Source organism: Oncorhynchus mykiss, chromosome 15 (genome assembly GCF_057628025.1).
Source record: "Oncorhynchus mykiss isolate SJ-2025 chromosome 15, ASM5762802v1, whole genome shotgun sequence".
NCBI lineage: Eukaryota > Metazoa > Chordata > Actinopteri > Salmoniformes > Salmonidae > Oncorhynchus > Oncorhynchus mykiss.
The window spans coordinates 14,822,199-14,845,666 of NC_143036.1; the positions used below are offsets into that span (position 1 = coordinate 14,822,199).

The 23,468-nt window shown below is 42.5% G+C and overlaps 2 protein-coding genes across 5 annotated transcripts; one reads left to right on the forward strand and one right to left on the reverse strand.

Moving 5' to 3' along the window:
- Window positions 1–1,083: 1,083 nt before the first annotated feature.
- LOC110489636 (acyl-coenzyme A thioesterase 9, mitochondrial) lies at window positions 1,084–13,509 on the reverse strand. Of its 4 annotated transcripts, XR_016486555.1 has the most exons (17): window positions 13,312–13,509; window positions 12,148–12,242; window positions 10,293–10,319; window positions 9,093–9,138; window positions 8,767–8,937; window positions 8,652–8,689; window positions 8,495–8,578; window positions 8,236–8,339; window positions 8,064–8,137; window positions 7,823–7,890; window positions 7,622–7,733; window positions 4,726–4,816; window positions 4,539–4,624; window positions 3,892–3,979; window positions 3,641–3,791; window positions 3,146–3,540; window positions 1,084–3,053 (listed from the first exon to the last, which is right to left on the reverse strand). XR_016486555.1 is itself a non-coding variant. In XM_021562368.3 (16 exons), exons 1-16 carry the CDS (start codon window positions 13,323–13,325, stop codon window positions 3,482–3,484), a joined length of 1,308 nt encoding a protein of 435 aa, XP_021418043.2. In that variant the 5' UTR covers window positions 13,326–13,509; the 3' UTR covers window positions 1,084–3,481. The 4 variants fall into 4 exon arrangements, 2 of the variants coding, with proteins under 2 accessions (XP_021418043.2, XP_021418045.2); XR_016486556.1 differs by lacking the exon at window positions 10,293–10,319 and having other exon boundaries at window positions 13,312–13,498; XM_021562368.3 differs by having other exon boundaries at window positions 1,084–3,540.
- Window positions 13,510–17,936: 4,427 nt separating this feature from the next.
- sat1 (spermidine/spermine N1-acetyl transferase 1) lies at window positions 17,937–20,568 on the forward strand. The gene is given in 6 exon segments (NM_001160572.1): window positions 17,937–18,159; window positions 18,551–18,602; window positions 18,694–18,777; window positions 19,543–19,644; window positions 19,740–19,780; window positions 20,099–20,568. Coding segments are annotated over 6 exon segments (522 nt in total). The 5' UTR covers window positions 17,937–18,093; the 3' UTR covers window positions 20,276–20,568.
- The last annotated feature ends 2,900 nt before the right edge of the window (window positions 20,569–23,468 follow it).

A 23,468-nucleotide genomic window follows, 5' to 3' on the forward strand; every position in this document is an offset into this window, starting at 1 on the left:
TGTATACAGCGAGATAAGATAGCATACCATGTCATGGAGTGTTGAAGGAAAGACGCATTACCTATAGATTGGAAATAATATTTTCTAGGCAATTGGCGATAACAGGAAATACAGAAGCCGTACGGCCATACTATAGCTCAAGGCGGCTACTTCGGAATGTCTGCTTGCATGGTAAAAACTGTACATTTCTAGCATTTATGGTTGAAATGTAATTTATATTTAAAACTATGTACCTTATGACTTTCATTAACACGCAGGCGTTGGTATGACAACATGTTAGTTACAGGCGTAATGCAGACGTTCAATGGTAAACGACAGCCACATGGTGGTACGGTCGCCTAGGCTTAATTCTGGCCCATATCAATGTTTATAGCATATTTATTTGCTGTTATTGCAGTGCCCCTGTGACAATTTTGGACCCCCTAAATGTGGAGTATGAAATCATTTTTACATAACCAACTGGCCCCAGCTTGGCCCCCCCCAGTTGAAATGGTCTAGAACCGCCACTGTCTCCCTCTACCTACTACCTGCCTGTTTCTGCTGCCACTGGTTTTTCACTCACTCCCCACACACCCAGAAACTTGAATATCATTAATTACCATTTCATCTTTATGAAAAGCCCTCTGACCAGTGTTTTTTACTTTCTCTATAGTCATTATGGATATTGTCTGAGCCTGCTGGCCATTAATACTGATATTGCGCTTTCTTTATTGAAATGAATTAAGGAAGACTGCTTTCATTTTCAATTAAGATACATTAAATCTGTCTTCATTGTATGCTTTTATAGGGTCTGTATTACAAGTTAAATAAAGATTGGTGCAAACTGGAAGTGTGACTTCTTTCCCCAAGGATTTCCTCAGGCTGAGGTACTTGTCAGTTATGAGTTATTCCATACCAAGGCTAGATGAGGCTGAATGGAAACAACACCACACAACTACAATGCAACTAATTCATCTCATTGGAACATGACTGTTCAGTCTGAATATTCCATAAATTCAAATATGGATTTCTTGGCTGAATTAAAGTTGAATTAAACCTTCAAAAAGGGACACACACCTACATAAAGTAATTGACAGAAATTAATTTACTGCATCAAAGGGATGGATATTTGATTTATTAGAATCCCCTTTAACCGACAAAAGACTACATACATTAACATGTAGTGTGTGTGCATCTATCAGTTCCACATACATGTCAGTACATGCACACAACAAGTAGGTTACATGGGGGAGAGGCGTTGTGCCGTCAGGGGTTGTTTTGTTTTTTGAAACCAACTTTGCTGTTCACTTGCGCTAAATACGATGGAAGGGAGTTCCATGCACTCGTCTCTGTATAATACTGTACGTTTACTTGAATTTGTTCTGGACCTGGGCACTGTGAAAAGACTGGTCGCATGTCCGGTGGGGTAAATATGTGTAAGTTGACTACGCAAACAATTTGGAATTTCCAACAAAACTATCTTCAACTCTCAGCCAAGAAAGACTGGCATGCATAATATTAATCTTTGCCCTCGGATTACAATGAAGCAGGACGTGCCGCTCTGTTCTGGGCCAGCTGCATCTAAACTAGGTCTTTCTTTGCAGCACTTGATCATATAAATGGACAATAATGACAATAAGATTAAACTAGAGCCTGCAGGACTTGCTTTGTGGATTGCGGTTTCAAAAAAGCAGTTATCTTTATTACGGACAGACCTCCCTTTATCTTTACAACCATTGAATATGTCTTTTGACCACGACAGTTTACAATCTACGGTAACACCAAGTAATTTAGTCTCCTCAACTTGTTCAACAGCCACACCATTCATTACCAGATTCAGCTGAGGTCTAGAACTTGGAATGATTTGTACCAAATAGAATGCTCTTAGTTTTAGAGATGTTCAGGACCAGTTTATTACTGGCCACCCATTCCAAAACAGACTGCAACTCTTTGTTAAGGGTTTCAGTGACTTGATTAGCTGTGGTTGCTGATGCATACATATATGGTTGAATCATCAGTATACATGGACATCCATGCTTTGTTTTAATGCCATTGGCAGTAAAAATAGTAGAGCAAATTGGGCCAAACAGCGCAACGCTCCAGGCAGAAAACGGAATGTTCTATGTTGTTCAACCAAACCCATCTTTTCAAAGAAAACGTCATTTAATTATCCTGTATCTGTATTTCTAATGTATTCCAAACGCAGATGGTAACCAGATGATCCCAATCATTTAGGCAGTAAACGATGCCCCCCCCCCTGGTATGTTCTATTGTGAATTGTCTGGGACTCATTGTTTTCCTGTTCACTACTCAAATATATTTTACTTCACGTTAAAGACGAATTTAACTGCTACACAGAACCACAGCGGACCCATAGTAAAGTGAGTCTTTATCCTATTCCTTTTTATAATAACTGTGTCCCTGTGCAACATGCTGAGCTCTGCCCACTGGGGCGGGGCTTAAGGAGTGCTTTTTGAAGTAAGTGTTTGTATCGTGTGAGGCTTGCTATATAAAGCAGGCAAACAGGCATCCCGCTACTGTTTCGATTGAACATTAGAATGGGCAAAACGAGTGACCTAAGCAACTTTGAGTGTGGTTTAATTGTCGGTGCCAGGCGCTCCGGTTCCAGTATCTCAGAAACTGCGGCCTCCTGGGCTTTTCATGCACGGCATTGCCTAGGGTTTCCTGAGAATGGTGCGACAAACAAAAAAACATCCAGTCAGCAGCAGTCCCGTGGGTGAAAACACCTCGTTGAAAGGTCAAAGGAGAATGGGAAGACTCTAACAAGCGGGCCACAAACAGGAAAATAACGACGCAGTACAACATTGGTCTGCAGAACGGCATCTTGGAACGCACAACTTGGCGGTCCTTGTCACAGATGGGCTACTACAGCAGTCGACCACACCAGGTTCCACTCCTTTCAACTAAAAACAAGAAGAAGCGGCTCCAGTGGGCACAAGATCAATAACACTGGACAATTGAGGAGTGGAAAAACATTGCCTGGTCCGACGAATCATGCTGATGGTAGAGTCAGAATTTGGTGTGAGCAGCATGATTCCATGGACCCATCCGGCCTGGTGTCAACAGTACAGGCTGTCCGACGAATCATGCTGATGGTAGAGTCAGAATTTGGTGTGAGCAGCATGATTCCATGGACCCATCCGGCCTGGTGTCAACAGTACAGGCTGGTTGCGAAGTGTAATGGTGTGTGGAATGTTTTCCTGGCACACGTTAGTTCCCTTGATACCAATTGAGAAACGTTTCCATGCCCTGAAGAACTCAGGCTGTTCTGGAGGCAGAGGGGGGTCCGACCCGGTACTAGATGGGTGTACGTAATAAACTGTCACTAAGTGTATATAGTACATAGTGAGAAACAGATTAAGACATATTGTTCATGCAAATACACACACACACACAGCGTACAGTAAGGATGGAGGTTGGGGTGGCTGGACACTAGGGCTTTGGCAGGCAGTTGTTGTGTTGGGTCAGGGTTCATCTTGTCTCACTGAGACTCCAGGGTCTGGTTAAAGTGTCTCTTCCCATCCAGGTACAACATGGACTCTATAGAGACAGACAGACACACATGAGACCAATGTTAGACTGTGTGGAATCAATAGACGTTAACTTTAACCTCTTTGTGTTGGCACAAACGTAAGAGTACCTCCGTAGCTCTGCGGTACTATGTTGGGGACGTCTTTGTCTGTGACGAAGGTGAAGTGGAAGACGTTAGTGGTGTTGTGATGCCGGGTCAGGGGGTCAAGAACCTCTGTATGAACTCTGACCTGGATGTAGTTCCCCTCTGTATAACACACCTGGAGACACAGAGAAGGACATGTCAGCACTGAAACTGGAGCAGATCAAACAACACACCAATGCATATGCACACACACACACACACACACACACACACACCTGTGATGAGAGCAGTAACAGGGAGCCAATCTCTACAGGCTTCTGGAAGAGGATATCGTCCACGGCAACCAGGTTAGGCCGACACCCCCTGGAGGGAGGGAGGGAGGAATACACACACAATGAGGATGCACAGGTGTATGTGGTGCACCGGGACAAATGTATATCTTCTCTAACAAACACACACAATCTAGCAAATCAAAATTGGTTCTGTGAATGTTCAGGGAATGTTATTGGATAAATGTACATTTACATTTGAGTCATTTAGTAGACGCTCTTATCCAGAGTGACTTACAGTGGTGAGTGCATCCATTTTCATTTGTACTGTTCCCCAGTGTGAATCGAACTTGGCGTTGCAAGTGCCATACTCTACCATCTGAGCCACCCGGGACCAATTATATATGTCACAACATCACACTATAACTTTATGAGTCTTGTGGGAACGCTCCTTGCTTGTTGTTATGGGAATTTTGAATAACATAACTATCAACATTAATAGGACATTCCTGTAATATTTTCTCATAACCAATTTCATTAAATACAGACATCATTTCTGAGGTGTGTTTATGGTAAATGTTTCATGTTACAACATCGCACCGTAACTGAGAATGTTCTTGGTTTGCTGGGAACAGACTTGCTCACTCACTCACCCGTAGGCACATGCGTTAGCCCAGCCCAATTCGTAAGCTTTCCTCATCAGAAACCCTCCAAAGATCCTGTTAAAGATATTCCTCTCCTGAAAACACACATCTTAGTCAGCACAAATTAGAAAAGTTTCAGGTTGTAAATCTCGCTCCCTCCCTCCCTCCCTCTCTCCCTCTCTCCTCTCTCTCTAACCTGTGGATGGCAGATCTCCAATCCTTTGACTTTGGCGTCCTCCATCCATACGGAGTTAGGAGGCAGAACTCTGCTACGGAAACTCACTGTCCTACCAAACACACACACCATCACTCACAAAAAGGTTTTCCTGGATTATATGTGTCATAATTAAGATGTAAGATTTATATTTGGACAGTGAAGCTAAAAAAATGCAGAATATTTTAACAGCTTATGTTTCAGTGAGGTAGAGTTTGCTATTGTAAATTGTCTTTCTTCCTCTCCTGTGGCGGTCCTCATGAGAGACAGTTTCATCATAGCGCTTGATGGTTTTTGCGAATGCAGTTGAAGAAACTTTAAAAGTTCTTGAAATGTTCCGGATTGACTGACCTTCATGTTTTAAAGTAATGACTGTCGTTTCTCTTTGCTTTCAATAACTTTTAAAGTTTCTTCAGTCACAAAAACCATCCATCACTATGATGTAACTGGCTCTCATGAGGACCGCCACTGGAAAGGAAGACCCAGAGTTACTGTATAAGATGACCTGGCCTACACAATCACCCAACCTTAACCCAATTGAGATGTTTTGGGATGAGTTGGACTGCAGAATTAAGGAAAAGCAGCCAACAAGTGCAGAGCATATGTGAGAACTCCTTCAAGACTGTTGGAAAAGCATTCCAGGTGAAGCTGGTTGAGAAAATGCCAAGAGTGTGCAAAGCTGTCATCAAGGCAATGGGTGGCTACTTCGAAGAATGTCAAATATAAATATATTTTTATTTGTTTAACACTTTTTGGTTACTACCTGATTCCATATGTGTTATTTCATAGTTGTCTTCACTATTATTCTACAATGTAGAAAATAGTAAAAAAATAAAGAAGAACGCTGGAATGAGTGTGTGTGTGTATATATATATATATATATATAGTGGGGCAAAAAAGTATTTAGTCAGCCACCAATTGTGCAAGTTCTCCCACTTAAAAAGATGAGCGAGGCCTGTAATTTTCATCATAGGTACACTTCATCTATGACAGACAAAATAGAAGAAAAATGCTGAAAATCACATTGTATGATTTTTAATGAATTTATTTGCAAATTATGGTGGAAAATAAGTATTTGGTCAATAACTAAAGTTTCTCAATACGTTGTTATATACCCTTTGTTGGCAATGACAGAGGTCAAATGTTTTCTGTAAGTCTTCACAAGGTTTTCACACACTGTTGCTGGTATTTTGGCCCATTCTTCCATGCAGAGCTCCTCTAGAGCAGTGATGTTTTGGGGCTGTTGCTGGGCAACATGGACTTTCAACTCCATCCAAAGATTTTCTATGGGGTTAAGATCTGGAGACTGGCTAGGCCACTCCAGGACCTTGAAATGCTTCTTACAAAGCCACTCCTTCGTTGCCCGGGCGGTGTGTTTGGGATCATTGTCATGCTGAAAGACCCAGCCATGTTTCATCTTCAATGCCCTTGCTGATGGAAGGAGGTTTTCACTCAAAATCTCACGATACATGGCCCCATTCATTCTTTCCTTTACACGGATCAGTCGTTCTGGTCCCTTTGCAGAAAAACAGCCCCAAAGCATGTTTCCACCCCCATGCTTCACAGTAGGTATGGTGTTCTTTGGATGCAACTCAATATTCTTTGTCCTCCAAACACGACTAGTGAGTTTTTACCAAAAAGTTATATTTTGGTTTCATCTGACCATATGACATTCTCCCAATCTTCTTCTGGATCATCCAAATGCTCTCTAGCAAACTTCAGACGGGCCTGGACATGTACTGGCTTAAGCAGGGGGACACGTCTGGCACTGCAAGATTTGAGTCCCTGGCGGTGTAGTGTGTAACTGATGGTAGGCTTTGTTACTTTGGTCCCAGCTCTCTGCAGGTCATTCACTAGGTCCTCCCCCGTGTGGTTCTGGGATTTTTGCTCACCATACTTGTGATCATTTTGACACCACGGGGTGAGATCTTGCGTGGAGCCCCAGATCGAGGGAGATTATCAGTGGTCTTGTATGTCTTCCATTTCCTAATAATTGCTCCTACAGTTGATTTCTTCAAACCAAGCTGCTTACCTATTGCAGATTCAGTCTTCCCAGCCTGGTGCAGGTCTACAATTTTGTTTCTGGTGTCCTTTGACAGCTCTTTGGTCTTGGCCATAGTGGAGTTTGGAGTGTGACTGTGAGGTTGTGGACAGGTGTCTTTTATACTGATAACAAGTTCAAACAGGTGCCATTAATACAGGTAACGAGTGGAGGACAGAGGAGCGTCTTAAAGAAGAAGTTACAGGTCTGTGAGAGCCAGAAATCTTGCTTGTTTGTAGGTGACCAAATACTTATTTTCCACCATAATTTGCAAATAAATTCATTAAAAAATCCTACAAATGTGATTTTCAGGATTTTTTTCTCTCATTTTGTCTGTCATAGTTGAAGTGTACCTATGATGAAAATTACAGGCCTCTCTCATCTTTTTAAGTGGGAGAACTTGCACAATTGGTGGCTGACTAAATACTTGTTTGCCTAACTGTGTGTGTGTGTGTGTGTATATATATACACACACACACACACACACACACACACCATTTTTTGTGCCACTCTTGAAAACAAGATGGTGCATCGAAATAAATAATTGTGTTCGTTCAAGGGGTGCACCTCTCTCAAGTGTCTTGTTTCATATCGTCTCAACATTATGAATAGTCAATTAAGATCGACACCTTCAGTGAACTTCTCTCATTTTACAGGGAACATCAATGTGACAACAATTTGATATGACTCCCAATAAGTCCTTTATGGTGATATTTGTTCTAAAAATGATAATTGTGATTTAAAAATACTTTATGGAAGTAAAGTTGCTAATTGTTCACGTCATCATTTTACTGACGCGTGTGTGTGTGTGTGTGTGTGTGCATTTGTGTGTCATACTTGGTGTCCAGGGTGTTGAGGAACAGGCTGTGTACGATCTTCCTCTCCTCAGCAGTAGGGGCCACCTTCAGTAGAGACGCTGTACTCAGCTCTACGCGACGCGTCTTATTGACTGGCAGGACACACACAGTAAATAATACAAACAAACACAGTAATATATATATATATATATATATATAAAACGCATGTAATGTGTCTTACTCTCTCCCTGCTGAAACAGTTCCTCCTCTTCAGGCCCCTCTGGTTTCAGAGGATTAACAAACGCTGCCCTGACAAACAAACAGAGAGAGCCAGACAGATAGATAAACAGAGAGACAGACAGAGAAACAGAGAGACAGACAGAGTAATAGAGACAGTTAATAATGGTTGGATACTATAGATGGATGGATGGCTGGAATGACAAATGGATGGTTGGGGTGACGGATGGATGGTTGTTGTGTACCTCTTGTTCTCAGGGTCTCTGGCCACCATAACAAACGTAGCATCCAGAACTGGAGTGTAGGCCCCATCATGGTACTATACATACACAGAGACATAACATCACCATTGTGGACATTAGTGTGTGTGTGTGTGTGTGTGTGTGTGTGTGTGTGTGTGTGTGTGTGTGTGTGTACCTGAGACATGTGCATCTTGGCTTCGATGGAGGTCTTCCCCACCCAGGTCACGTGACCAGTGAACTTGATGTCACAGTCAGGGTGTATGACTTGTTTCCTCATGTCTGTGACATCACATACAGGGAAAATAAGCCACACCTACCAGAATGCAACAGCAACAAACAATTCAATGATACTGGGAAGTGTCCCAGGATTAGACTTGAGAAACCCTGGTCTACGCAGTACATCCTGGTGTTGTATCAGCATTGTTGTGTCATACCTATCTTGTCCACCAGGGCAGTGACGATGGACAGAGGAGATCTCTGAAGTGCCTTGTTATGGTTGTGAGAGTAACAGATCAACACTGAGGAGAGAGAGAAATAACACTATAATAACATGTACCAGTGTGCATTGTGGTTGAGGTGATGATTTCATACCTGCTAGACTGTCCAGATCCTCCAGGATACGGCCAAACCTGGAATAGAGAAACCGGACTGAGAGGGGGGAAAGGGTGTGTGTGTGTGTGAGCATGTGTTTGTGAGCATGTGTTACCTGACACCTTTGTGGTAGTTAAGGTATTTCTCTCTAAGGGTAGGGTCTGTGCCCAGGGGAAGGTGGACCTCTATGTAGCTGTCCTTCATCCTGCGGACAGGAAGCTCATCTTGAGAACCAGCCAGCTGATTGGACAACGACAAACGGTCAGCTAACGCCTGCTGGTGGTCCCTACAGGATGGGAGGAGAGATAGGGAAAGAGATTCATCAGGAATGAGCTGTGAGTTTAACAAAGTCATGAACATATCTAACAGTCAACACGGGTCTTCCTTGTCATGGTATCAGTATCTCAATACAAAATAGGTATACTGGTTCTGTTATTGTACCTCCAGTTAGTGGACGCTCCCACAATCTCCCTCAGCCGGTTGCGCACTGAAAAACAATCCACACAGTTGATCAGCTCTCAGTGTTTGTGTGTACTGATACTGATCTCAGAACAGAACATTCTGGTTAAATGACGAGCACAGGAATTAATTATTTTGCAGACAGGGCAGATGAGAAGGCTTGGTTGAGTGCGCTGTGGCGGAAGAGTATGGAGCAGCGCTACGGTATTTAATATTGCTCAATTTATTTTTAAAGCCTGGGGGAAAAGGAGAAATGTGTTTATATAATGTGACAAAATGGTAAATTGCGAAATGTAATTTTGTGTTTTTTTGCACATATTACTTCAAGAAATAATACTGTCTTAGCCAATGTGGGCTGGGCACCAATAGGTGTATGACACTAAAATAAAATTAATCCTAATCAATCAAAATACAACGGGAAACATATGATCTCAGACAGAATGACAGCAGCAAGCTCCAGAGAGTAGAGAGGTCTAGATGGGATGGGACTCTACATCAGTTCTACTGTTGTTCCAGCTGGCACATGGAACCACAGTGGCTCTGCACTGCAGCCTGAGGGTGTGTGTGCAACGGGGAGAAATCAATAGTGACAAGTTAATACAGTGTAACTTGAGATTTGCCCATTAGTTTGTGGCCCACCTGACTGGAGTCGCTGTGTTGTCATAATGTTGAGACGATATGAACCAATATGAAATAAGACGCTTGAGAGAGGTATAGCCCTAAAATCACCAAGACAGAAGCCACCTCAAAACATGGGTCCATACAGTAGTGTAGATACAGTACATAATGCAAGTACATAATGCAAGTTTGTATAGAGAACATTAAAGGTCTGTCTACTAAAATATACTACAGGAGGGTTGCAGCATCTGTAAGAAGAGCTAGCCACTGCCACAGGCCAGGGATGCATTCACAGTTCAGTCTGTAGAAAATGGAAGAGGGTAACAAGCCCGTACAACCAGGCAAGCTCAACACAGAACACAGAAGGCTGCTGGATTTAACAACAGAAAGTGACAGGGTGCTGGATATCACAAGAGAGATTGACGGTGTGTGAGAGTTTGCGCGCCAGACAGTGTGCGTGAGAGACAGTTAGCTAAGCTACATGCAGGCAGATTTATGTTGAATTAAAACGGAATTAAGAAAGTGCTTTATACAGTTAGGATTCAGGTTTGTTTACCAACACACCATTTGACACTAGCAAGTGAGCATTCCCTGTGGAGACAAGACAAGTCATGGGTCAGAGGTAACAAAAGGAGACTGGATTGAGACTCAATGTCTTGCCATCATACCTCACAAGTACAGTGCCTTGAGAAAGTATTCAGCCCCCTTGAACTTTGCGACCTTTTGCCACATTTCAGGCTTCAAACATAAAGATATAAAACTCTTTTTTTTGTGAAGAATCAACAACAAGTGGGACACAATCATGAAGTGGAACGACATTTATTGGATATTTCAAACTTTTTTAACAAATCAAAAACTGAAAAATTGGGCGTGCAAAATTATTCAGCCCCCTTAAGTTAATACTTTGTAGCGCCACCTTTTGCTGCGATTACAGCTGTAAGTCGCTTGGGGTTTGTCTCTATCAGTTTTGCACATGGAGAGACTGAAATTTTTTCCCATTCCTCCTTGCAAAACAGCTCGAGCTCAGTGAGGTTGGATGGAGAGCATTTGTGAACAGCAGTTTTCAGTTCTTTCCACAGATTCTCGATTGGATTCAGGTCTGGACTTTGACTTGGCCATTCTAACACCTGGATATGTTTGTTATTGAACCATTCCATTGTAGATTTTGCTTTATGTTTTGGATCATTGTCTTGTTGGAAGACAAATCTCCGTCCCAGTCTCAGGTGTTTTGCAGACTCCATCAGGTTTTCTTCCAGAATGGTCCTGTATTTGGCTCCATCCATCTTCCCATCAATTTTAACCATCTTCCCTATCTTCCCTGTCCCTGCTGAAGAAAAGCTGGCCCAAACCATGATGCTGCCACCACCATGTTTGACAGTGGGGATGGTGTGTTCAGGGTGATGAGCTGTGTTGCTTTTACACTAAACATAACGTTTTGCATTGTTGCCAAAAAGTTCAATTTTGGTTTCATCTGACCAGAGCACCTTCTTCCACATGTTTGGTGTGTCTCCCAGGTGGCTTGTGGCAAACTTTAAACAACACTTTTTATGGATATCTTTAAGAAATGGCTTTCTTCTTGCCACTCTTCCATAAAGGCCAGATTTGTGCAATATACGACTGATTGTTGTCCTATGGACAGAGTCTCCCACCTCAGCTGTAGATCTCTGCAGTTCATCCAGAGTGATCATGGGCCTCTTGGCTGCATCTCTGATCAGTCTTCTCCTTGTATGAGCTGAAAGTTTGGGGGACGGCCAAGTCTTGGTAGATTTGCAGTGGTCTGATACTCCTTCCATTTCAATATTATCGCTTGCACAGTGCTCCTTGGGATGTTTTAAGCTTGAGAAATATTTTTGTATCCAAATCCAGCTTTAAACTTCTTCACAACAGTATCTCGGACCTGCCTGGTGTGTTCCTTGTTCTTCATGATGCTCTCTGCGATTTTAACGGACCTCTGAGACTATCACAGTGCAGGTGCATTTATACGGAGACTTGATTACACACAGGTGGATTGTATTTATCATCATTAGTCATTTAGGTCAACATTGGATCATTCAGAGATCCTCACTGAACTTCTGGAGAGAGTTTGCTGCACTGAAAGTAAAGGGGCTGAATAATTTTGCACGCCCAATTTTTCAGTTTTTGATTTGTTAAAAAAGTTTGAAATATCCAATAAATGTCGTTCCACTTCATGATTGTGTCCCACTTGTTGTTGATTCTTCACAAAAAAATACAGTTTTATATATTTATGTTTGAAGCCTGAAATGTGGCAAAAGGTCGCAAAGTTCAAGGGGGCCGAATACTTTCGCACGGCACTGTAGTTCACGTTAGGTTCATAACACTGAGTGAGGCAGCTAATCAATCAACCAACCAATATATCAAACACATAATCAGTCAGTCAGTAAGGTGGGTATGGCCTTACCCTCAGACATGTCCGGGGCCTTCCCCTGCAGAGACACAGGGCCCAGGGAGAACGCCCTCGTTGTCAGAGATGCCACCGATCTTAGAAAACGGAACCTGTGGAATGGAATGAACACAAATGTCAACACAACAAGCCCACAACATTCGAACTCAGAGTTCCAATTGCAACACCCCTGTCCCGTAAACCCATTAATAGACGTGTATGGGAATCCCAGATGTCTGTCAAGTCCCTGGCACATAGCCCACTGATACTGCCAGTTACAGCTGCTCAATGGGATATCTGGTCAGTCAGACAGAGGGTGCATCTCAATACTCTTGGGTGTTGCCGTCAACAAACATACTTTTACAGTAACGTTAGGTTACAGTCGTAGCTAGTAACTAGACAGACTTAACAGTCTATAGCAGCCTAGTGGTTAGATCGTTAGGCCAGTAACTTAACCGAGCTGACAAGGTAAAAACCTGTCAGTCTGAGCAAGGACGTTAACCCACTGTTCCCCGGGCGCCGAAGACATGGATGTCAATTAAGGCAGCCTCTGTGATTCAGAGGGGTTGGGTTAAATGCGGAAGAAACATTTCAGTTAAACATTGTTGGACAGTTGACTAGGTATCCCCCTTTATATAGCTAAGTATTTAGCCAGGGGGGTGGAACGAAGCCTCTAATATATTTATGACAGTAAAACACACGCCTTTTGTTAAACACGTGAGCTGGCTCACCCAGAACAAGGATGAAAAAGCGCCTCAGCAATGTATCTAACAATATATTTAGGTTAGGACTTGAATGAAGGTCGCAATTGTAAATGAGAACGTGTTCTCAACTTGCCTACCTGGTTAAATAAAGGTGAAATAAAAATACATTGAAATAGAACCAGCAGGTAGCTAACGTTAGCTACGTAGCCAGGCTAACTAGCTAAATGTTCTGTCAAATCGTGTGTTTGACTCTTATTAACCTAAAAGAAAATGGCACATTTTTAAACACGGAAAGCAGAACCCAAAGATGTGATTGACATACTGCGAGTGGCAAATGTAGGCCGCAAACTAAAATCACTGCTTGCTTAGCTAGAAACCAACGTCGGTCAATAGCCTTAGCTAGCTAACGTTACTACACAAAATACCATAGTTAGCTTTTCTGTCAAATCGACTGGTTTAACTCTTCTCCACCCCATACCTCGGCAACAACATGTCCGTGTGTCTCGTTTATTTGCTATTAAAAGACGCTTGAGAAGTTAGCTAGCTAAATACCAAAATACAACTCTGAAAAGAGAGGACAGATGAAGCAAATTTTGAAAAAAGTGGCAGCACTGAAAAGTGTACTTCCTTGGACATTTGGCCTGCCGGTGCATACCGTAATGTTATAAATAAGTGCGCAATTATTTGGGGAATATAATGCACGGTTTATAAGTAATCTCATATTCGTGTATTGTGATGGGGTACCACTGTTGAATTTAAAACTCATGAGGCATTTCTAGGTTATTTAACATTCACATATTAGCCATCATTGAGACTCACTTAGATAATTCCATTCATTATAGAACAATAGCAATAAAATGATATAACATCCATATTGAATCTTTATTCAACTAGGCAAGTCAGATAAAAACAAATTCTTATTCATAATGACGCCTACACCGGCCAAACCCGGACGCTGGGCCAATTGTGCGCCGCCATATAGGACCCCCAATCACGGCCCGTTGTGATACAGCCTGGATTCGAACCAGGGTGTCTGTAGTTACGCTTCTAGCACTGAGACCGCTGCTCCACTCGGGAGCATATAGAAGAGACAGGAATGCTTATGGGGAAAGTGTTGCTATATTTATTCAGAACCATATCCCAGTAATGCTTAGAGATAGATCTCATGTCAAGTGTTATTGAAGTACGGTGGCTGAAGGTTCACCTGCTTCATCTAAAGCCTATAATTTTGGGGCGTTGCTATAGGCTAGCAGTCAGTATCTGCAGTGCCAGTCAAAAGTTTTGACACACCTACTCATTCAAGGGTTTTTCTTTATTTTTACTATTTTATACATTGTAGAATAATAGTGAAGACATCCAAACTATGAAATAACACATATGGAATCATGTAGTAACCAAAAGTGTTAAACAAATCAAAATATTTTATTTTTGAGATTCTTCAAAGTAGCCACCCTTTGCCTTGATGACAGCTTTGCACACTTTTGGAATTCTCTAAACCAGCTCCATGAGGTAGTCACCTGGAATGCATTTCAATTAACAGGTGTGCCTTGCTAAAAGTTAATTTGTGGAACTTCTTAATGCGTTTGAGCCGATCAGTTGTTTTGTGACAAGGTAGGGGTGGTGTACAGAAAATATTTGGTAAAAGACCAAGTCCATATGAGGGCAAGAACAGCTCAAACAAGCAAAGAGAAACAACTGTCCATCACTGCGTTAAGACATGAAGGTCAGTCAATCTGGAAAATTTCAAGAACTTTTAACGTTTTTCTTTGAGTACGCGTGTCCAAACTTTTGACTGGTACTGTATGTTTCCAAGATGTATTTTAGAAACAATACAAAACATACAAATGACTACATCATACAAACATCACTACACCCCTCCTGCCCACTAGCCCCCACCCCTGTCTCTAGCACATGGCCTCAAACTGCATTTAAAAAAAAAATCTTTGTTGATATTATGGCAAGAACAGCTCAAATAAGCAAAGAAAAACAACACTCCATCATTACTTTAAGACATGAAGGTCAGTCAATCCGGAAAATTTCAAGAGCTCTGAAAGTTTCTTCAAGTGCAGTCACAAAAAACATCAAGTGCTATGATGAAACTGGCTCTCATGAGGACCACAACAGGAAAGGAAGCCCCAGAGTTACCTCTGCTGCAGAGGATCAGTTTATTAGACTTACCAGCGACAGAAATTGCAGCCCAAATAAATGCTTCACAGAGTTGAAGCAATAGATACAGCTCAACATCAGCTGTTCAGAAGAGACTGCATGAATCAGGCCTTCATGGTCAAATTGCTGCGAAGAAACCACCACGAAAGGACACCAATAAGAAGAAGAGACTTGCTTGGGCCAAGAAACATGAGCAATGGACATTAGACCGGTGGAAATCTGTCTTTCTTGGGGACCTGAATATTGACTGGTTTTCATCAAGCTGTCTGCTCAAGAGGAAGCTTCTCAATGTAACCAGTGCCTGTAATCTGGTTCAGGTTATTAAGCCTGAATGCCAAGTGTCAAATCTGGAGGAAACCTGGCACCATCCCTACGGTGAAGCATGGTGGTGGCAGCATCATGCTGTGGGGATATTTTTCTGAGGCAGGGACTGGGAAACTAGTCAGGATCGAGGGAAAGATGAACGGAGCAAAGTACAGAGAGATCCTTGATGAAAACCTGCTCCAGAGTGCTCAGGATGATCAGACTGGGGCGAAGGTTCACCTTCCAACAGGACAACAACCTTAAGTGTAACAGGGTTGGTTATGTTTCCACTTGCCTCTAAAGAAATGTGTATTTAATGTTCAAGCATTCTTATTGGTTAGTTCAACTCTGATGACAATAAGGTGTTTTGTGATTGGCCCCGCTTGCAGATAGCGGGAGATCGCTATCGGGAGATCGCGGGAGATCGCTGTCTTCCCAGTATGAAAATGTGATGCAAGGGGTAGGTCACGTTCTGAATACTGTTTTCTATTTTCTATTTTACAATGTGTACAGGTTTGCTGTACGTTACTGATTTATACATGTATGGGTATATGGTACCTGTTAGGGATTGAGGGGCTTTCTGGGATGTGCTTTGGCATGTAATTGCTGTAAATAAGTGTGTTAGCTAGCATACACCTATGTAAGGGTCACATAAGCCACTACTAACACAGTTGTCTTCATGCTACAGATTTTGCCATTGACAGCCATCAATACCGTTCAGCCCTGCACAACTAACCTGCTGTTTCCGATTTAACAACGGGTATTTACACATGTTATATTTTGTATTGTATTTTTGTATTTTGTTCACCCAGTATGAAAATGTGATGCAAGGGATTTTGCCATCAACAGCCATCAATACCGTTAAGCCCTGCACAACTAACGTGCTGTTTCCCATTTAACAACAGAAATAAATGATGCTCAACTGGGACCACTGGCCGAAGTTATTTATTTTGAGAAAACACAACTCATGGAGAGTACATATACATCTGTTACATAAGCACACAGCCAAGACAATGAAGGAGTGGCTTCAGGACAAGTTTCTGAATGTCCTTGAGTGGCCCAGCCAGAGCTCAAACTTGAACCCATTCTAACATCTCTAGAGAGACCTGAAAATAGTTGTGCAGCGAAGCTCCCCATCCAACCTGGCAGAGCTTGAGAGGATCTGCAGAGAAGAATGGGAGAAACTCCCCATAGACAGGTGTGCGAAGCTTGTAGCATCATACCCAAGAAGTCTCAAGGCTGTACTCGCTGCCAAAGATGCTTCAACAAAGTACTGAGAAAAGGGTCTGAATACTTATGTAAATGGATATTTACTTTTTAAAAATGTTTTAAAATAAAATTGCTAACATTTCTAAAAACCTGTTTTTGTTTTGTCATTATGGGGTATTGTGTGTAGATTGATGGGGTGAACAATTTAATCCATTTTATAATAAGGCTGTAACATAAATTTTTTGGGGAAAAAGTCAAGGGGTCTGAATACTTTCTGAATGCACTGTACATAAATACATGTAAAAAGGAGTAATATTGGCCAGTAGCAGGATAAATAGATTAATGGTAATGGCAATCAATCATCAATAATTTAGAGAGTTACATCAGACATCTATTGTCTCCATCACATAGATAATTTGTAATTACCATCTAAATCTCCTCATTATGCCTGGGTCATGAGGCCTTTGTCATAAATAGTAGTTATCCACATTCAATGAGCTATTCCGGGCTGGGCTCATTATCATTCTATGGTTCCTCACTTGCTACCAGAGGTGTAACATAGTTCATTACAACTACTCTAGTTATAGTAATGGATTTACTTTTCTGAGTACTTATATTACTTATATTTTTCAGTAACTTTTCTTCTACTTGAGTAGGATATTTCAGTACTCTCCAACTCTGGTAAGTGAGTGAGTGAGTCAGTAAGTGAATAGTTAATAGTATATTTATTTTTTAAATGAGCTACTATTAATTTTTACTTTAGTCGTTTTTTTAACCAGTAATTGTACTTCTACTTGAGTCAAATGTAATTAAAGTAACATTACTTCTCATTGAGTATATTTTCGTACTCTTTCCACCCCCTTATTTACAAACACTTGAGAGTAAAGTCTGGATTGGCTACAATCCAGTAACAACATCCGGTCCTTCATTTCACATGTACATTTCACATTTTATGTCATGTAGCAGACGCTCTTATCCAGAGCGACTTACAATTAGTACATGAGTCTTAAGATAGCAAGGTAAGACAACAACACATCACACAATCTTATCAAGTACCTTTTCCCTCAACAAAGGGAAACAATGTGCAGGCCGTGACTACATTCCACTGTAGTCAAGGCCTTTGCGAAATTTAACACATTTATTAAAAATATTACAGTAATTATATTATAGCAATTACATTTAAAAACGTGCTCAAATACAGAGTAGGCTAGATACAGTTAGTAAACTATAATTTGTTGTCAATATCTCGTGACCGGAGAAAGCATCCAATGAAAACAACAGCGAAACTCGTGACGTCTCCTAGATCCCTCGTTCCAATTGGCCAAAAATGACCGAGTTCCGGTTAACCGCCCCAACCCCCACGAGCCCCTATAAAACCCTTGTGAGAGACAAAGAACGATCTAGTCCAGCTGATCTGACCCAGACAGGTCCCTGCTGCATGAAAACTCTCCCGACATAGGCGTCAGGATCCCAGACTGACTGCGGAGGTTTAAACTCCTGGGACGCGAATGAAGAAACTTCTCCTGCTTCACTTCACATACAGAGGTTTAGTGAGAAAAGGGAAAAAGAGTAAAAGAAGAAAATGGATCGTTTTAAATTGCGAAAAGCTGAACCCAAAGATGTGCCTGACATACTGCGACTCATAAAGGTAGGCCTAACCCCCCCCCCCCCCCCCCCCCCCCCCACACATTGACAAGGAGTTGACCCGTACTTTGTTGTTATTTTGTAGCCCTGGCTAGGCTAAGCCCAGTCGAAACCGTTTTGTTTGACTGCATTGAGAGACTCCGCAAATGTGTGTCTGTATTGAAGGTGACATAAATGCCGGCCATTTCTGCTGCATATCAGTAGGTATCACAGTTCGCGCTGTAGTTTTGTACCTTTGCCTTTATTACATTGGCAACGAGCCAGTTTCTCTGTTTGATGTGGTTATAATGTTAACTGACCGGCAACGAAGAGAACAGCGTTTATCTCAGTGACTTTTAAACTCCCCTTATTGCCCCGCTCTTGGGTTTTGATTTTGAAATGTTTCTTCTGTTCAGGAACTGGCTAAATATGAAGACATGGAAGATCAAGTGATACTGACTGAGAAAGGTGAGCGTGAATTATAGCTAATAATTTCTGTCTCGAGCACGGTGTGACTGCAGAGTTTATAAGGCGTTTTTTGTTTTACGTTTGTTAACAGATCTGCTCGAGGACGGATTCGGTGACCATCCATTTTACCACTGCATCGTGGCGGAAGTACCCAGTGAGAAGCAGAGCAACAACGGTGAGATTCTATATCTCCAATAATCCCATCTATTCCCTGGAGCACACCTGTATATTTGAGGATTGGCTGGATATGCTGAGTGTGACATACGAGTATTATAGCAAACTATCAGACGGGTGTGACTGACATGGTGCCTCTCATATGCATATGTTTCTGCGCCATGGGAATCCCTAGTATGTACCTTCCCCTATGCCATACATGCATCAAACCTGTTAGCCCAGTTTGTACAGGACATACAGTAATGTTCTGTCCTTACTCTATACAGACACACCCACTTCCTTACAATAGTTATGATGTGATACATAATGATATGACAGTTGTGGTCTTTGAAACATTGTTGCTGTACGCTCACACATTTCTCTCAGCGAATGCTGGTTTGTGTGTCTAGGGCTACTTCCTGTTATGGTGTGGATGTCACGCTGATGTAGGCCAGAAACACTTGTATGACACACCCGCTAACCAACTTCCGTTGGAAGCTTCTCTGAGCTAGAGCAGCCTGTCTCCACGCATCAGTTCTCACAACACAACCAACATCTCCTCTTTACACAGTCCCCTGGCAACCAGACTGAGTTAACCTCTGAAAGTACAAGTTAATCTTAACCATGGATATATGCGCAGCTCTGCCCCTCCAAGTCCTAAACACCCTTAAACATTTAGGGAAATGCTCAACTGACCATAGATTAGCTACCTGGGTAACTCCGGTACGAGCTCTGTTACATTACATCTGTTTTGTTTTTATGTGTGTGGGTTTACTTCTGTGTCCAGGTCCTGTGGTGATTGGGTTTGCTATGTACTACTTCACCTATGACCCCTGGATCGGCAAGCTGCTCTACCTGGAAGACTTCTTTGTCATGGAAGAGTACAGGGGTAAGCAAAGTAACTATTTTCCTCTCCTACTGTCGCTCTCTTTCCTCTCTGACCTGACCAGTAACCATTATCTCATTCTGTCATCCATCCACCAGGGTTTGGCATCGGCTCAGAGATCCTCAAGCTCCTCAGTCATGTGAGTAGCTTTGGAGTTATGACCCTGTACAAACATGGTAACAACTAGATGGGAGCTGTCAGTCAGTTACACGACTCTGTCCAGAAATCCTGTTGTATAATTAGGTCAATGACTCAAACAGAATCCCATATTGAGCCCATTCCAGTGAGTTATTCTTTGTAAAGACTGATTCTGTTCTGTGTATTTTTGGTTATTGCTGTTGAAATGCTGTAGCTATAAGTGGTGTTTGCAGGAAATGCTGATTTAGATGTGGGTGGGGGCTCGCTGTCAGATGCATATGTGCTAACACCTGCCCTCCCTTCCCCTCTCCCCCCTCAGACAGCAGTCAAGACTCGCTGCAGCAGCATGCACTTCATCGTCGCCGAGGGCAACCAGGCGTCGATAGAATTCTACAAGCGTCGTGGCGCAGCTGACCTCTCTCTGGAGGAGGGATGGAGGCTCTTCAAGATCGACAAGAGCTCCCTCCTCAAGATGTCCTCCGGCCCCGAAGAGTGAGCTGGCCCCGAGACACATAGAAAGATGGGAGTGAGAGACTAAGGCTAATTAAATTGACCCGTCTCTCACTTTAGCAGTTGGGTGGGGGGGGTGTGACTACTGACATATTACCATTAAAAGGGGCATTAAACATTACTAATCATATGTGTACTAACTTAATTTAGGGTTCTGTTTAGATTTTATCTGAAGCCATCCTTTTAGTAGTGTTTTTTTTTTCTGCTAATCAACAACTTAGGATTCCTAGCGTTCTCTATTTTGAATGTTTGTTGGTGTAATTAAAAGTTTCAGAGCACATTTGTGTGGTGACTGATTTCTCTAGAGCTAAGAGGGGGAATTAAATGGGGATCATGATGGTGTGGTAGGGGAGGGCTTTATGCAACATGCATCACTTCATATGCCCTACCTCCCTTCATCCTCTGGCTCTCATGGGAGTCATTTCAGAATGTCAAGACACTTGTATACAGCCTTGTCTTTCTCTTCCACCTCTCTCCTGTCATACCTTCTCTGTGAAAGGGGGATGTATGGTCTGTTAGTCTATGGCGAGGAACACTTAGTTACTGCACTGACCTTGGCAAGACAACTGTCAGTGTCTAATGCTCACACACATCCTAGTCAGACTTAGCAGAAACCAGGGGTGTAGAAATGCATATCGGTGGGATGTCTGTTTTGAACATTCACTGCAGCAATGCCTGAACAAACAGTGAGAAGCCAACCCTGTAGTGGCCCAGTGGAGTTCGTAATATTCTCTAAACACGGTCTCCAACCCCTTGCCCAGGCAGCGACGGATCCTCTTTACTGTAACCCTGTCAATCATCTCTAGACAATTGTACTCCACTAAACCTACCTAAGAACTCAGAAATAGCTCCTGGAAATGTTTCTTTGGCGTTACTCCATTTAAATACAACGAAGGACATCAATGGGGCAGGACCAAGTGTGTGACTAAGTTTTCCCACAATTTGTTACATTACAGCCTTACTCAAGTTGAGAATTACATTTTCTTCAGTCTACACACAATACCGCATAATGACAAAGTGAAAATGTGGCGAACAAAATTTCAACAAACCTTACTTGCGTTAGTATTCAGATCTTTTACTATAAGACTCAAAATTGAGCTGAGGTGCATCCTTTCTGTTTCTACAACTTGATTGGAGTCCACCTGTGGTAAATTCAATTGATTGGACATGATTTCGAGAGGCACACAGTTGTCAGTGTAAAAACCAAGCCGAGGATAAAGGAATTGTCTGTATAGCGCCGAGACAAGATTGTGTCAAGGGAAGGATATCAAAACATTTCTGCAGCATTGAAGGACCCCAAAAACACCATGGCCTCCATTCTTAAATGCAAGTTTGGAACCACCAAGACTGTTCCTAGAGCTGGCCGCCCGGCCAAACGAAACAATCGGGAGAATGGCCGTCGTCAGGGAGAGAACCTGATGGTCACTCTGACAGCGCTCCAGAGTTCCTTTGTGGAGATGGTTGTTCTTCTGGAAGGTTCTCTCATCTCTGCAGTATTCCACCAATCAGGCCTTTATGGAAGAGTGGCCAGACAGAAGCCACCCCAGCCCGCTTGGAGTTTGCCAAAAGGCACCTAAAGGATTCTGACCATGAGAAACAAGATTCTCTTTGGCCTGAATGCCAAGCTTCAATTCTTGCGGAAACCTGGAACCATCCCTAAGTTGAAGCATGGTGGTGGCAGCATCATGCAGTGGGGATGTTTTTCAGTGGCAGGGACTGGGAGACTAGTCAGGATTGAGGGAAAGATGAACAGATCAAAGTACAGAGAGATCCTTGAAAACCTGCTCAATATCTCAGACTGGGGCAAAGGTCTGTTGTCCTTCCAACAGGACAACGACCCTAAGCACACAGCCAAGACAACACAGCAGTGGCTTTGAGACAAGTCTTTGAATGTTCTTGAGTGGCCCAGCCAGAGCCCAGACTTGAACCCGATCTAACATCTCTGGAGACCTGAAAATAGCTGTGCAGCGACGCTCCCCATCCAACCTGACAAGAGCTTGAGGATCTGCAGTGAACAACTCTGAGAAACTCCCCAAATACAGGTGTACCAAGCTTGTAGCATCATACCCAAGAAGACTTGAGACTAATCGCTGCCAAAGGTGCTTCAACAAAGTTCTGAGTAAAGGGTCTGAATACTTATGTAAATGTGATATTTCAGTTTATTTAAAAAAAGTATCTAAAAACCAGTTTTTGCTTTGTCATTATGGGCTATTGTGTGTAGGTTGATGAGGGGAAAAACAATCAATTTAATCAACCTTAGAATAAGGCTGTAACGTCCAAAAAAAAAAGTCGAGGGGGTCTGAATATTTTCCGAATGCACTGAACATCTGAGACGGTGGAGAAGAGAAGAGGGAAAAAGAGATAGCATCCTTTATCTCCAGACAGGGAATAATATTTTCATCCTAGATTCCCCATGAGCCTCGCTGACCTTTGAACCTGACTTGTTTATGTCCAGAGTTCTAAACGGTGCCCCGTTACTGATTAACCATTGGCTGAGGCTGAGAGAGAACCTGTGATGTTTCCATCTATTTAAAGACACACCAGGGAGATTAAACACTAACTCCCCATGAGGCCTTGAGAGCTTTTCTAACCCTTTTCAAACTATAAACACAATGTTCTATTCTAGCAGAGGTGTTCATCACTCTGTTGCACAAATAGACACACAAATGATTATACACAGGCATTAACAGCCACGCAAACATGACCCCAGTGAGTGACACATGCCAAGGCATGATGGATAAGGTTGAGGGTCAAGTCATACCAACCAACACTCCCACCCTCAACTCACCTATCACTCACTCGCTCACCCTCACTGCAGAGTTAAACTGGACTGTCTACGTCAAAACAACTAGTGAACATTGTGTAACTCCCACCACAGGGTTACAGCAGATTCAGTACGTTCAGTAGTGTTGTTAACCTGGTCCCATCAGGTAGTGTTGGAAGAGGAGTTGGCTAAAGTACATCAACATGTGGGACAGGCTAGAACTGCTGTAGTTCCTCGTCGTATCTTTTTCTCCAGATGAACGTTTTATGGTTAGATGGTTTTACAGGCAGGGAAGATAAATCCCTTTGAATAACCAATAACACACATCTGGAAAAATAGCCTTTGGACATGACCCACTTATCTCATAGCATGGACAGACTACCCTCCCTGTTTCTGTCTTTGTGAGAACACCAGA

Excerpts from the sequence above, each read along its gene's own strand:
- LOC110489636 (XM_021562368.3), bottom strand. Across the intron at positions 9,139-10,292 it reads TCACTTGCTAGTGTCAAATG|TGCGCAACCGGCTGAGGGAG; the intron begins GTGTGTTGGTAA and ends ATTGTTTTTCAG. Across the intron at positions 7,891-8,063 it reads AGAGACCCTGAGAACAAGAG|GGCAGCGTTTGTTAATCCTC; the intron begins GTACACAACAAC and ends TTTGTTTGTCAG.